This window comes from Gadus chalcogrammus, chromosome 8, assembly GCF_026213295.1.
Source record: "Gadus chalcogrammus isolate NIFS_2021 chromosome 8, NIFS_Gcha_1.0, whole genome shotgun sequence".
NCBI classification, from domain to species: Eukaryota; Metazoa; Chordata; class Actinopteri; order Gadiformes; family Gadidae; genus Gadus; species Gadus chalcogrammus.
In genome coordinates this window covers 28,494,333-28,510,190 of record NC_079419.1, presented here as the reverse complement: position 1 = coordinate 28,510,190, position 15,858 = coordinate 28,494,333, and the positions used below count along the sequence as shown (strand labels likewise).

At 40.4% G+C, this 15,858-nt stretch overlaps 1 protein-coding gene across 3 annotated transcripts in view; it reads right to left on the bottom strand.

Annotated features, from left to right (window-relative positions):
• Nucleotides 1-225: 225 nt before the first annotated feature.
• Nucleotides 226-15,858, bottom strand: part of LOC130386968 (Y+L amino acid transporter 2-like) — a 40,760-nt gene continuing 25,127 nt past the window's right edge. For all 3 annotated transcript variants that reach the window (XM_056595880.1, XM_056595881.1, XM_056595878.1), the window contains exons 9-10: nucleotides 2,705-2,888; nucleotides 226-2,153 (exon numbers count right to left, since the gene is read on the bottom strand). In XM_056595880.1, coding sequence (XP_056451855.1) covers nucleotides 2,059-2,153; nucleotides 2,705-2,888 — 279 coding nt within the window. In that variant the 3' untranslated portion in view covers nucleotides 226-2,058. The remainder of the gene's footprint in view (nucleotides 2,154-2,704; nucleotides 2,889-15,858) is intronic.

Sequence of the window (15,858 nt, the reverse complement as noted above, 5' to 3'; positions counted from 1 at the left end):
TTTGCACTTTACTTTTGTGGTGTTTTTATGTTTACAATTTCAGTATGTATGCTCTGTTATGCACTACTTGTGCTAATGGTACGTAGCATATGTTTAAAAAGACTGTTCTATATGCACTTATATAGCCTTGAATTTAATATGTTGAGGTGTAGCCTGTAAGATGTGTTTTATGTTAGGCTACAGAGTAAAAAGACACATGGTTAAATAAGGTTTATTTAATCATATTTCATGGTTAAAAGAGTTGAAGTGATTGTGATTCATGATAAATAGCTAAATATAATTCATATTTAGTCAAAAGATTAACACATTTCATGTGTGGAAAAAAGCTGTACAGTTAAAAAAGATAATTCATTCATTGTATTACTATGGTGGTTCAACAGTATGTTGAGGATTTTGATGATATCCATTATGGCCATAAAGAGTATTATTCTAAGACCCATGTAGTAATAGCCTGTTTTTTACTAAAGGCTAGGTTTTTTGGAGTCCTTGGAAACCCTTGAGAATCTTGATGGAATTCCCCTTGACGAAGGGGTGGCGAGCTAGTGAAGACACCTCCTTATCCAAAGGAGTGGACCGACATCACCTGTGCCGAGGAGGATACCAATCTTCCTTTACATCAATCACTTGAGCATATCGGGAGAAAGCGCTCTGACATGACCAATTGACTTTTACTTTTTGACTTCTGACTTGACATTCCCCTTTTTTGACTAAAGTACGCTGAACTGGCCGAACCAAGGCAATTAAAGGAACATTTGCAAGGAATTTATCTTTGTTTATATTACATTTTTTCCTTATGGACATTTTTCAGGCATTTCATGGTGTTTACCGATAATTGTTTCCGACCTAATGTTAGGGTCTAAATTGTGGAATTCCTGAATATGCTTGATTGCACTGAAATCTATTTTATTATTTTTCTACAAGGTTGAATACAGTAAATCTAAAAGTTAACCTTTGGCTCCAGTTAATCATTGTTTTGTCATTTTATTCTTTCCCTCATTACGAACCTATTGACAAGTTCATATCTGAATGCTCTACTGCCCACTAGGGCTACATATAGCTTGTATGTAAACCCTGTACAGAGTGGAAGAATAATATACAATACTTGGATGTCCTTCTTTCAATCCTACTTTTTATTTAAACGTGCATGTTGTTACGCGGCTCAGACGTAACAAAGAAACGGGGCAGAAGACAGTGGAATATTCAGGACCAGGCCAATGAGAGCAAAGGCAGACAAAACGAATAGCACACACACAATGACGACTGAAAGGCCAATGTGGCCGTAACAATGTCTAAGTACAAATAGAAGACAATGTTTACTTTGGAATCCATCAGTATTTAAGTAAAAGTACAATAACCTTAATTTGACTTGATTAAAGTACTTCAGTGAAACGTCTCTCCGGCTCCCTAGGTTTCTGCCGTTGGGAAGGTTGGGCTGACATGGAGGGTCACTTTGTGACTGCTCATAGTGGCTGTGCTGTGGCACTCTCTAATGGCACCATGCACCTATTATATCAAAATTGAAATGTGTTTATTACAAATCCATAACAGTTTCATATAATTTGTGGTATGGTACTAATTATATAACTGTGGTTCTATAAAACTATTGTATTCACACTAAATCTTTTCACTTCCAACATGGGCATATATAAACATCCAAAAGTACTTCAAAGAAAAAAAAAGCACATATTTCCCAATAAGGATTATTTTGTAGCCAGTTTAACGGATTTCGGCTGCAACGGTCTCGCTCAGTACTGGACCAATTAAAAGAAATTGTGCTATGCATTAGTCCTTTAAACCAAAAATGATGGGAAAATATTGTCAAGGTAGAAATATCCAGATGGTATCCTTTAATGAAACACAATCAAGCTTTGCTCCTCCTCCTCCTCTTGATGGCAGTGTGTTTGTTTACGTTGTCAGGTCGCTGAACTGGACAGACAGTATGCTGCCTTCCCACATCCATGATGATAATGAGGATAGCATACTCCGATCCGCTCTATGCTCTGGGAGTGTCCAGGCACAGTGGGTGTTTTGTGGGGTGCTGCCGACTGGGCCCCCCCCTCACTGTGTTTCATCAACCATTGGGGCCCCGGTCTCGGTGTCCAGCTCGGTGAGGCAGCAGTAACAAAGCATCTGGGTGTACCTGGTGAAGAAGGCTGGGAAAACATACCAGATGATGAGTTTTTGTGTTTTCTCTATGTGTCTATGTGTGTGAGTGAGGGATATAAAAAGATCAAGATACAGGATATATATAGAGAGAGCCAGAGGGTCACAGACAGACGGAAGGACGGATAGACAGACAGAAAATGACCAGGGGAATTATAGCTTGGTACTCCTTGCAGTGATTATGTTAGTGTGTCCTGTAACAACACCAGAAACGAACCCATGGTGGTCAAGTTAGGCTTTATAAACATCCTGTTTATTCCATCTATTCAAACAACACAGCAACTTGAATGCACTGTGATAACAAATTACATTTGAACTGGATTCATCATGTATACGTAGAAATGCAGTGACTTTCTTCTTGAGGATATATCATCTTACAACAAACGCGCGCACACACACACACACACACACACACACACACACACACACACACACACACACACACACACACACACACACACACACACACACACACACACACACACACACACACACAAACACACACACACACACAAGGCTGTGTTTTCCATTTAAAACAAACCGTTCATTGTGCCGATGAGTTTGGGTCTGTTGTCCTCAGGCAGGTAAATGGCCACGTAGTAGACAGGGACCCCAGAGAGAGCGATCCCTATCCCTATGAGGGAGTTAATGGTGTCGCTGTAGAGAGGAACCACCACCAGAAACAGGCTACATACACAGTAGAGGATTGGGAAGACCAGAGGCAGCTGGGAGGGGGGGATAGACAAAACAGACACTGGTAATACACTGGTTTATTCGTGTTGGTAATACACTGGTTCATTCATGTTTTTTCCATCTGGCTGGTCCTAAATTACCTATGGTTTACCCATCTGTCCCTCTGTCCATCTGTTTTATGCCCTACTTGGACCAGTGTGTATTAACTCTGACTGTCTGCCTTTCTGTCTGGCCTACTTTGATGGGTCTCTGCAGGCGCGGCCTTCCCTACAGGCGGGTCAGGCGGCCGCCTAGAGCGCCATTTAGAGGGGGGGCGCAAAATATAAAATGCGCGAAAAAAAAACAAAAAAAACAAAAAAACCTATTGGTCACGTCTCCCCGTCAATAACACGCGCCCCCCCCCCCCCCCCTCGTCAACAATCGCTTTATACCCCCCCCGTCAACAATCGCTTCATACACCCCCCCCCTCGCCTAGAGCGCCAAATGTGCTGGGGCCGCCCCTGGGTCTCTGTTTGACTCTCTGTCCTTCCCTTGACAGATTTTGGGAGAGACGCTGAGTTTGTTTATTGGCCTGTGGCATGTGCCCCCACGACCACTGACATAACATGACAAATGCCGTTCAGGAACGGTAAATGCCGTTCCCAACAATGGTATATGATACCAGCATGCCCCGCCTCCTCCCTATAATTTCACGACAAGTATTGCCGTAAATGTAATGGTCTTTATTGACATCACAACTAGGGCTGTCAAGCGATAAACAAAAATGTATCTAATTAATTACAGGCTCTGTGACTAATTAATCTAAATTAATCGCATACTTACATTTTTCTGAGAAGGTATTTCAAAATAATTTAATTCAAGTAAATTATAGCTGATTTATTCAATGAATACCAAACATAATGAACTTTAAAGTTCAATGTCTCTTTTATTTTAAACATGTCTTTCATTGACATACGGTGCATTTGAAGATCAAATTAATACCTTGCGTGACGACGCGCTGCCCCTGTCACCTAGTAACCCTGAGAACTGCGGTTCAAACCGGACGGCGGAGGAGAAAAAGCCGTTATATAATAATTATATAAAATATGACGTTAATTAGTTTAACATTATATGGCTCGTGTTAATGGCATTGAACTTTGACAATAAAGTTACAAATTTAAAATAGTCCCAACTTTATTTTAAGATAAAAAAATGTTTTTACATAGTTTTGTCATTATGTAATCTGCTGCAACTGCCGCTACCGCTCTCTCCGACGCCATTTCTGAAAAAATCCAATGCGCAATGAATCTTGGGGGGGGGCCTTGAAGGATCCAGCCGGTGGACCCTTCAAATCTGGGAAAAGAAGGCTGCATTTCTCGGCCGCATTTGAAGGAGCCTTCGAAATGGGACAGCCCAGAGTGATAGATATAACAGATATAAGAGTGTCGACACTTCCATTGGGCTCCGTTGTAGCATTTTTTGCCTCCTATTTCTGGGGTATGGAGCCTTGCATAGTTCCAAAACATCCATTTATGGCGCAGGAGATCATTAATTTCCATTGCTGGCCGTCGGGTAACTTCTGAGGTAAGTGCATTGGCGTCAGTTTGGTTTGAAATGTGCTGGGGACAGAGACGCATTCGGAAGTGCATTTTTAGAAGTGCTGGGTACAATGAGGATGCACTCCTTTTTCTCTCTTTACTGCCGGTAATGAAAGGTTCTGAAAGACGGCATAACCATGTAGCTAATTACTAAGGAATAAAATGTATACAAAATCAGTCTGGCACGTTTTATGAAGAAAACGTTTTCAAAAAGCATCGGACATATGACCCACTATGTTCTGCTCCATGTATCCAATGTTGACAACGTGACATGAAATGGCTAAGCTAACAACATAAACAAGAGGAGCTAGGAAAGGAATTTAACTGCGTGTTTAAGTTCAGAAGGGCCAAAGGTGTGGCTACACACAGCACTACAAAAGTCGTCAAGATTGAGAAAGAAAGAAATATTTGTTGCAGAGCTGAACGCTGTAGCCTATCACATCAGGAGCTGGCTGTTCTCAATTCACAACACACATTCCATTAAAACTAGCCTACATCAGGCATTCTGACCAAAACTCATGAACTCCCCCCCTCAATTATGCCAGAATTCAAGAATGACCAAAAGTCACTTTGTGTCAACAAGAGACTGACTCCACCGACTATCAATTGCAATTTAAAACAGCCGACCACTTGAATGCAAAAAACACAAAAGACCTCGCCACAGCACCAGCAAATCTTAAGCAATAAATATCACGTCTTACCTTTATTCATGTGGCAGTGGTCTGCAGATGCATCCCGTGGTGTAGCCTACCACATCCATTAAGTTCAACAGGTTATCGTTCTGATACTGTCCATGGTACTAGCAACCTGCTCTGGTGCTTCTTACCTATGTATTCAGGCTAAAATGACTTGATTGTCTGATGCCTCATCATCCCAGCCAAAGAGTATTGGTATTATTAGTAATGGCTACTTGCCAAATTGAAAAAATAACTTCACACAGTGTGTCTTTTTCCAATGTATTTGTTATCATTCGTAGCGTTGATCAGCAGAGAAATAATTCGCCAAAGTCGTTGACGTCGCTTAGCAACCGAATACGAATGTAGTCTACAGCATTGAGAAGAGCCGTGTAATAAGTAAGGGATAATGTATAGAATGCCGGTCATTATCGGGAAATAAGCCCAGACAGGGCGAACAGGTTACCGACGCGCAGCGAGGGTAATTGCTTCCCACTGAAGGGGCTTAAATTCGACCGGTGACGTTCTATACATTATCCCGCTTATTACACGGCTACTTGCCAAAACGAAAAAATTACTTCACATGGTGTGGCTTGTTATAATTTATTTGTTACCATCATTCGTAGTGTTGATCAGCAGAGAAATAGTCTGCCAAAGTCGTTGACGTCGCTTAGCAACCGAAGACGCTGGGGTTGAAAAGTTACCGGACCTCTTGAGGAGTGATACCAAAGACGTCATTATAGGCAAAAAGTCCTTTGTTTTCCTTGTCAGCGGTCAATTTATATCTAGCATTCACCGCAAAGTTGTGAAGAGCCCATGCAAGTGAACGGAGCGTTCCACGGCATTGAGAAGATCCGTGTAATAATCCATAATAATAAAACTTTTTTTTTTTTATTCATTCTTTTTAAAAGTGGTGGGTACAAAATGATTCATGACGAAATCTGGTGGGGACGCGTCCCCGGCGTAATCGACGCCTATGGGTAAGTGCATTAAATAGCTACCTCTTTTGAATTGTCAACTGTCTATATTGTATTAGAGGCCCTTTATGATGCATATACTGATATTTATTTGTATATGCACAGCGTAATTATGTATATTTTTATCTTTGTAGACAACCGATTGCCTGCTAGTTTGTTAGGCAAAGCAAGGCAAGGCAAGGCAACTTTATTTATATAGCACTTTTCATACACAAGGCAGACTCAAAGTGCTTCACATATAAACATTGTTACACAATAAAATAAAATAATAGATAAGTAAAAGAAAACATATGCAAAGAAATGAGTAAAATAGAAAGTGCAATGTATTTAAGATCAGATCAACAGTCTCTCTGGTATCCGCGTCGGGACTCCAACCCGACCTAAAAGGAAGTTGGTACTTTCTCTGGGACTCCAACCCGGATTCTAGTAACCCTTATCCTTTCTCTCTGGTATCAGATCATGTATCTTTCTGGTAAAAATAGAAAATTTAATTGAAAGTTAAAAAGGCTTTTAAGTAAGTAAAATTGAAAGTGCAATGTATTTAAGAAAGTGAGAAAATTAAATTGAAAGTTAAAAAGGCATTTTAGTAAAATAAAGGTAAAGTATTTAAGATTTAGCAGAAAGCTAAAGCAAACATAAAAGTCTTCAATCTTGTTTTGAAGGTGCTCAGAGTTGGGGCAAGTCTTAAATCCTCAGGGAGTTTATTCCAGCTATTTGTTGCATAGTAAACTAAATCCTGCTTTCCCATGTTTCGTGTTTACTCTGGGGATAATTAACAGATTGGTCTCAGAAGATCTTAGTGTTCTAGAAGGCTTATGTAGTGGAAGCATATCAGTTAAATATTTTGGGCCTAAACCATGTAGGGATTTATAGGTTAGCAACATGATTTTAAAATCAATTCTCTGACCTACAGGAAGCCAATGTAACGATTTAAGAATTGGTGTAATATGTTCACATTTTTTGGTCTTTGTTAAAACTCTAGCAGCAGCATTCTGAACAAGCTGAAGCTTCCTTAGAATTTGTTTTGGGAGACCTGTAAGGAGACCATTGCAGTAATCAAGCTTACTGGTGATAAAGGCATGTACAAGTTTTTGTAAGTCTTCGGTGGACATGAGCCCTCTAAGTCTTGCTACATTTTTAAGGTGATAATATGCAGATTTTGTAACTGATTTGATGTGACTTTCGAAATGTAAATCAGAATCCATGATGACCCCTAGATTTCTGGCTTTGATTGAGGTTTTCAGGGACAGAGAGTGAAGGTGTTGGGTTACTTTAAGCCTTTCCGTTTTAGCACCAAATACAATTATCTCTGTTTTATCCTCATTTAGATGAAGGAAATTTCGGCACATCCAGTCTTTCACTTGCTCAATGCACTGGCACAGCAGATCTATGGGCCGATAGTCATTTGGTGATAGCGATACATAGATTTGCGTGTCATCAGCATAGCAATGATGGTCAATATTGTTATTATGCATGATTTGCCCTAGTGGGAGCATGTAGATGTTGAATAAAGAGGGTCCTAAGATCGAACCTTGTGGGACTCCACAAATCACGTTGGTTGATTCTGATACAAAGTCGCCGATGGAAACAAAGTAGTTCCTATTTTGTAGGTAGGATCTGAACCAATTTAAGACTGTGCCTGAAAGCCCCACCCAGTTTTCTAACCTGTCCAAAAGTATTGTATGGTCTACAGCAGGGGTTTTCAAAGTGTGAGAGAGTGAGCCCCCCCTCAGAGAAAAAAATTCAGCTGAGCCCCCCCCCCCCCCCAAAAATTTTTTTTCTAAAGACCTGTGTTTTGAAAGCTATCTTTATTATTTTACACATTTTAAACATCTCTGATCATAATTTTAAAACATTTGAAACATATTTTTTAAACATTTTAAACATATTTCTGAAACATTACAACATCTTTGTGCGTTTTTAAACACATTTCTTAACACAATTTAACAACTTTATCTAAGCATGTTTTAGCTTAACCTTTTTTAAATACATTTGAACATCTTAATCTGTGTAAACTGCCAGTTTACACAGATTCCTTCAGGGTCCCCGACTCTGAATTTTCAGAGTCGAATCAGATCTGCTTTTTCAGTCCAGAGATTCGACTATTCGGCGGGGTTTGTTTACCGGCGTTGCTATGGTGACCTAAATCATTATAAGCAACTGAAAACGATGCCGGTTTGAAACTAAAACTGTGATTCTGAAAAAAGTATAAATGCTATCAAAATTCCGTTTGGATAGTATTGAAGATACAAGTGTGTAGATTTGTTCAATGGTTTGAACGATGGTAAACGGTTGAAAAATGAATGAGTTATTACGATGTCTAGAAGTAGGTGTATCAGAATGGGCAGACGTCTTCAATGAAAACAGCTGAAAACGAAGCGGTATGAAACTAAAACGGTGGTTCTGAAGACATTTTAAATGATATCGAAATTCTGTTTGGATATTATTGAAGATACAAGTGTGTAGATTGGTTAAATGGTTTGCACGAAGATAAACGGTTGAAAATTGATTTAGTTAGGTTACTTCTACAGTTGAAGTACGATTGATGATTTGAATCATCGACTTTCAGGTTTTTCTTCGGGTTTATTTTTTTCTCACGTCGCGCCCCTGAAGAACTCTGGCGCCCCCCAGGGGGGGCGCGCCCCACAGTTTGAAAACCACTGGTCTACAGTGTCGAATGCAGCACTGAGGTCTAGTAGCATTAGCATTGAGATTTTGCCAGAGTCTGTGTTAAGACGGATGTCGTTTACAACTTTAATGAGGGCGGTCTCAGTGCTGTGCAGGGGTCGAAATCCTGATTGGAAGGTGTCATAACAACCAGTTGATGCCAGGAAGTGATTAAGTTGCTGGAGGACAACTTTCTCAATGATTTTACTTATGAAGGGCAGATTTGATATTGGTCTGTAGTTGTTAATAATAGAGGTATCTAGGCTCCGCTTTTTTAAAAGGGGTTTAATAACTGCAGTTTTCAGGGCTTTTGGGAAGTTGCCTGACTGGAGAGAGTTGTTAACTATCTGCAATATGCCTATTGCTAGGCAGTCAAAAACATTCTTAAAGAGGTTGGTAAGTAAAGAATCAAGGCAACAGGTGGATGGCTTTAGTTGTGTAACAGTTTCCACAAGAGTTTTAGAGTCAATAACATTAAAGCATGCCATCCCTGCCACGTTACTTTTGCCTCAACAGGGTGGTAGTCCAACATTTTTGTTTGAAGTGGAGATATTGATGGCGCGTCGGATGCCTTCAATTTTATCAGTATAAAAAGCTGCAAACTCATTGCATTTCTGCGTGGAATGGAGATCAGGTGGAATTTGTGTTGGGGGGTTGGTCAGTCTGTCAACAGTTGCAAATAGGGTTTTTGCATTATTATTATTGGATTTAATGATATTGGAGAAAAATGTTTCTCTAGCACTTTTTAAGTCTGAATTGTAGGCACGGAGGCTCTCTTTGTAGATATCATGGTGAATATGAATCGTTTTAACCTTATAAGGTGCAATAACATCCATGACTTTCAAAATTTTAAAATTAAAGTTTTCTACAAGATCATCAGCAGGACATGGGTTGAGAGGTGGTAGTAAGGAGATGGCCTTTCTAAAAAGTACATACGATTCTTCATTGATATACCGTTTTTTGACAGTATTTGATTTTGTCTGTATGTCGGGAATAAAAGATATATTAAAGAAAACACAAAAGTGTTCAGACAAGGAAGGATCAGTCACAGAGAGATCAGAAACATTGAGGCCCTTTGTGATAACCAGGTCTAGAGTGTGGCCCTTACAATGAGTAGTCTCTTTCACATGTTGGGACAGTTCAAATGTGTCCAAAATGGTCAAAAGTTTTTTTGCACACTTGTCATTCAAATCATCAGTATGAAAATTGAAGTCACCAGTTAGCTTGACTTCACCATCTGTGAAGGTATCTCTGGGAGTAAATTTATTAAATTGCTACCTCTTTTGAATTGTCAACCCTCTATTTTATATCAGAGGGCCTTTATGAAGCATATACTTATCTTTATTTGTATGTGCAATGCGTAATATATTTTTATCTTGGTTGACGACCGATTTTCAGTCATTTCCTGCTAGTTCGTCAGCTCGATTTCGCCAGCTGTGAAGGTATCACTGCACCAGAAGTTAAGTAGTGAGTCTGACTACTTTTATCGGTTAGTTATTGATGTAGGATTACTAGGATCAATAAGGTTGATTAACGACGGGTTTAACATGCTGAACCTGACGGTGTTAGCTACGGTGTTGGAGTACTGTGAGTCTGATGCTATAGCTAGTAGAAATAAGGTTGTTTTTGTTTAATTATACCCTTAAAAAAAGGCTGTTGGATTACATATATGAATAGAAATTATTCCACACAAAAAATATAAGCCATAACGACAAGCTTTCCTATGTTATTACACAGACAGTAGTGTCATTCTTTTTTTTACCCCTTCCCCAGCTTGGCAGCATTTGGCCATGTGTGGGGAAACTCATTGACCTACAGGCATATTCAAGGTCTTCTGATTATTTTCACTCTCCTGCAGGTGGTGGCTGCTGATGGTGGATGCCGCTGATGGTGGATGCGGCTGATGGTGGATGCGGCTGATGGTGGATGCTGATGATGGCGGTGGCTGCTGCAGCTGGTGGCTTGAGCTGGCTGGTGGTGGCGAAGGATGGTGGTGTCGACTTCTGCTGCTAGTGGTGGCGGCTTGTGCTGGCGACGGCTGTTGGTGGTGGCGACTGCTGGTGGCGGCGGCGACGGCTGCGATTGTTTCCTTCCATTCAACCTGATGCACTTTACTATCCTTAACCCCAGCCTGATGTATGTGGAGTATTTTCTATGTTTATTAATAATTTATAATATTCCTCCCTGTTCCTTAACATTGTTCTTGTTTTACAAGTTAGATATACACGCACACCTGTTTACCCATTTGTGTCACACTTACTGTATGTTTGCTTCGTTGTTCTTAGAATCTTTTTTTTTTAGATTTTTTTCTAAACACTCAAGCATCTCAAACACTGGGTCCAGCTTTACACGCTGCATCCTCCTTTGCAGCGTGCAGATGTTAGGCAGTGGAATCTGCATTTGCTCGAGGGTTTTATAACCAGTGGTCCATTTTACTTGTATTGCTATTTTAATTATCTCCTTTCCTCACCGTATTCCTCTCTTGTTAACACTTATACATACAATCTTCATCCCTGTTCCTTCACTTTGTTCTGGTTTTTCAAGTTGGATACACACACATATTCTTGTTGTCTCACCCATTGTTTAATAAAAAATATACTATTTCATCATCCAAGCGAAATGATTTGTTAATCTTTAATGTATGTGATACTTTGTGTATGGCTTAGTCTTAAAAGTATCATGGTTGTGTGGTCAGCTCCTGCCTCATCAGAAGGAAATTAAATGCTAAATGGACTGTTGCTACTCTGCTTTCTCAAACGCTCTCTGACCACGGGTAAGGGAATCGGAATTACAAGCAAAATCAAGGAAATCCAATACTCCAGTCGCGCAAAAATGAACATCTTGAATCGTCTTTGATTTCAGAACAGATGTAAGGTAAAGTTAAGGTTAAGCCACTAAAGTCAGTAGCCTAGTGCTACCCATGCTAACATGAAGGTGAAGCTCTCCCTCAAACTTAAAAATGTTTTTTAATTATAATTACCATTCAATATTGCAATCGCTGCTGTCAGTCCCATTGAAGAACACAGCAGCGCGGCGTGTTTTGGAACTATACAAGCTTACATGAACCACGTGACCACCCTGCCGGCGAGATCAGATAGTGTCGCAACTCTTCTCTCGCAAGCGGTCTTCAAATGCAGCCTTCGAAGGATGCATCCCCTGAATTGAGACGCAGCCTATGACTACAGAGGCAGGTCCCTATATCTACCAGGGGATGGCACTGTAGCCTATTGCTAGACATTCATCAATTTTTTCAATCGTGATTTATCAAGGTGTCCTAGTAGAAGGCGGCGCCTTCGTTTGGTTCACTTGACGTCACCGTAGCTTTGCGCCGCCTTCTTGATGACCGATCCCACCCACTGACCCACTGATTTCAGTGGTAACTCAGCACCAACAACAACACCTACGACCACAATCAAACAATGACATGCGCTCTTTTATTCTCTTTAGTGCAGGTAATGAAAGGTTCTGAAAGATGGCATATCCATGTAGCTTATTAATGAATAAAATGCATACAAAAAACGTTGACATATGACCCACTATGTTTTGCTCCATATACCCAATGTTGAAAACGTCCAGGCCAAAGAGTATTGGTATTAATACCTCATTCATTGTCCAAAATAATCCATAATAATTCAAATCGGGTTTTGTAGTGAGTACAAAATGAATCTTGAAGAAATTCGTCCCAAGCGTCCCCGGCGTAATTACCGTCTACGATTTGATGACTGATTTCAACGATCAATGATAGTAACCCACCACAAACTGTTCACAAGAAGTCCCAAATATATAGTACTTAACTTTGCCATTATCAGATAAAAACTATTGGTGGCCAAGTGCCTCACTTTAGCGTCCTTCACCCATCCAGCCACAGCATATTGGTAGGCATCAGTGCTCTTGAACGCTTTCAAGATATCTCCTCTGTATGGGGAGGTATACATATATATGAATATATATGTCATGAAAATTGATTTGAGGCAAGCGTGAGGCCGATACTAATGGACTAAAACAACCTGGGGGTAACAAATAAGGATCAGAGCATAAAATCGATTTTTCTTTTCAGATATCTCTGTCCCTCTCTAACATTCAGATGAGCGTGCCAATTATGTTAATGGGAAGTGCCATTTCCTACTGGAACCTACCGTTTTTCCATTGGCATGCCACTCATGTAAAAATGGTAATTACTATTTCCTCCTGGTACCTACCGTTTTTTCACTGGCATGCCACTCATGTTAATGGTTTGTAGGGGAGTGCCGGGTCGATTGAAACACGGGACGATTGAAAGACAGCAATTTCCTCGAAAACCATGCAAGTCTTTCACGTCAAATTACGTCACTACGTTCAGCACACAAGACTGACCAACCCCGCGAAATTTTGTGTCATGATGTTGTTCAAATGTTATCCCCGCGAACCTGTTTTTGAGTGCGGCAAGTAAAATCTTCTGTGCGGTAGTTTTTTGTAATAAACAGTTGTGTTTTCTGTTTCATGGCATAATAATATGACAATACAACAGATGAATTAGTACTTAAACCTGTCCTAAAGTGTGCAATGTCAGAGTTTTAAGTGCCAGTATGCGCTGTCGGGACGAATGAAACACTTGCTTCAAACGTCCCGCACGTCACCAATTTGTTTAAAATAAATAACAGGATGTTCAACTATGTATCCCTAAACATGACTTAGGTGACAGGGAAAATTAGTAAATGAAATGAAAATGTAGCCGTCCAACTTGTAAAAAAGAAGAAAGGTGAATTTTAATCGAAGTGTGCATCTTGACAATTACGCACAGGACAAAAATATGCTTTGACCTATTTATATTATGAGAAATTATGTGAAATTTTAGCTAGTATGTTTTCCGGTATGTTGCATAAAACCAAGAGCAAGGTCAATAGTTTCTGTTTAAAATATGCGGTTTCATTCGTCCCGCATATGTGTTTCAAACGTCCCGATTAGGCGGGGTATTTGAAACAAATGTCAACACACGTTCAAAGTTAAAAACAGCGCGATCATCCAACATATGTATTTAATCACACTTGTGTTTCAATCGACCCGGCTCTCCCCTAGCATTCCCTACTGTAACCTACCGTTTTTCCACAGGCATGCCAATCATGTTAATGGTATGTACTAGGGGTGTGACGAGATCTCGTGCCACGAGATCTCGCGAGATTAAACTCGACGATATTACCCGTCGCGTTAAAACTCGGTCTCGCAAGATTTGTGATTTATCCAAACTTCCATTTGTCCCCTGTGGGGGCAGTAATGCGCCTTTGCTACATCTAGGCTGCCAGAACCTAAAGAAGGAGAAGGAAAAGAAGATGAGGAGAAGGAGGGGAAGCAGGGGAAGCATCGAAAGCAGCCATAAGCTGTGTTCGAAATCGTTCCCTATCACGTATATATTGTATTATTTAGGGTGCTCGCCATTTTGTAGCGGTGTTCGAATTCTCAGTGGTTAATTTCATGCACTATATAATGCTCTTAAAATACCCAAAATTTCAGTGTACATACGATGTAGCCTACATGTTACTCCCGTATACCACAATGCAATGCAGTCGTGTTTTTCCGGAGGAGAAGAAGAGGCTGAATAACCGCGAAAACGAATACCTTTAATCAAAGTACATTTTGGGTACTTTATTTGGTTTTGCACATAATATTGTTTGCAATTGAAAAAAAGAGAATTATTTAATTTAATTTATTTTAATTTAACTTTTATAAATTTTAGTTTTAGTTTCAATTTCATGCATGTAAAGAGTTATAATAAAACATTTCAAAATACATGCGCCACTTGGTTAAATAAAAGTCTGTTAAAGTCTGTTAGGTCCAGTCATATAATTTGTCATTGTAGTTTTCTTAAAATCTCGTCTCGTCTCGTTCTCGTGAACCCAATATCGTGTCTCGTCTCGTCTCGTGAGCTGAGTGTATGGTCACACCCCTAGTATGTACCATTTCCTACTGGCAACTACCGTTTTTCCGGTGGCATGCCACTCATGTAAAATGCTGAGTAAAAGGGATTTGCATTACTCGGGATGTGCATTACACTATTCAATATTCACTGAGAAGTTTTCAAATAATATTAGAAAATTGTTCAATCAAGAACCCCCCACGCACGCACACACACAAGCACCTCGGAAACACGCACACACAATGACACAAGGAGAGGCTTTTATGATTTGTATGAAATCAATTTATTTCATCAACTGCGCCATCAACATTTACCATCAAAATTATTTCAACGTGGGCTTAGGTGGATAGGTCTACATGCGCCGAAAACAGATCACTATTTATTTATTTGACTGAACACAGCCTGCATGACGGTGAACTAGACACGTCTTTAGCATATGGAAACTATGGCATATGGAAATGATAGTTATGATATTATAACTAGTTCAGTGATTGTAGGCGTAGCCGTCTTGGCTTCGCCTATATGCTTGTCCCGTGCGCGTGCTCGCGCGCACTGATAATTTCAACTATGCACCCATCAACGTGGGCACCGCACACATTTCCCACGGCACGTGTATATAAGGCGGAGCGTACCGCCGCTCATCCTCCACGCTATTCTTTCAGCATTTGGAGGGTACAGCAGGTGGGAAACTAGACGGCTATGCCTACAATCATAGAAGTTATAAAATCTAGAGTTATAATATCATAACTATCGTTCTATTTCATGCAGGCTACGCCGTCTAGGTTTCGCCTTATGGGCCAAGGCGAAGCTTTGAGCGGAGCCCAATCAATGTACTCCTGCTGGACCCCAGTCAAAAATCGTAATTCCTCCTAGATCAGGCAAGTCAGGCGAGTCTGTAAAAACTCCGGCTCAAGCCGTGCTTTATGGAATCCATGAAAAGGAAAAGAAAAACCGGAGTAAGACGTTTTCCATTAGGTCCACTACCACCGGGGGCGGAGCTATTGAGAGTCCAACTCCAAAGAACTTCTCTCGTCCGTTTCTCATTTAAAAAAATGGCGGGAGAGAAATACTGGCAGCCAAATCCAACTCGCCAGCCGGCGAGAGGATATTAACGATGCCGCTTAGAAGAACATGCCTGGATTCTTAAGCTGTAGAAGGGGCCCCGGACTCCAACGCAGAGTGGCCCTGGACATTTCTTGCATGTAAAAACTGACAAA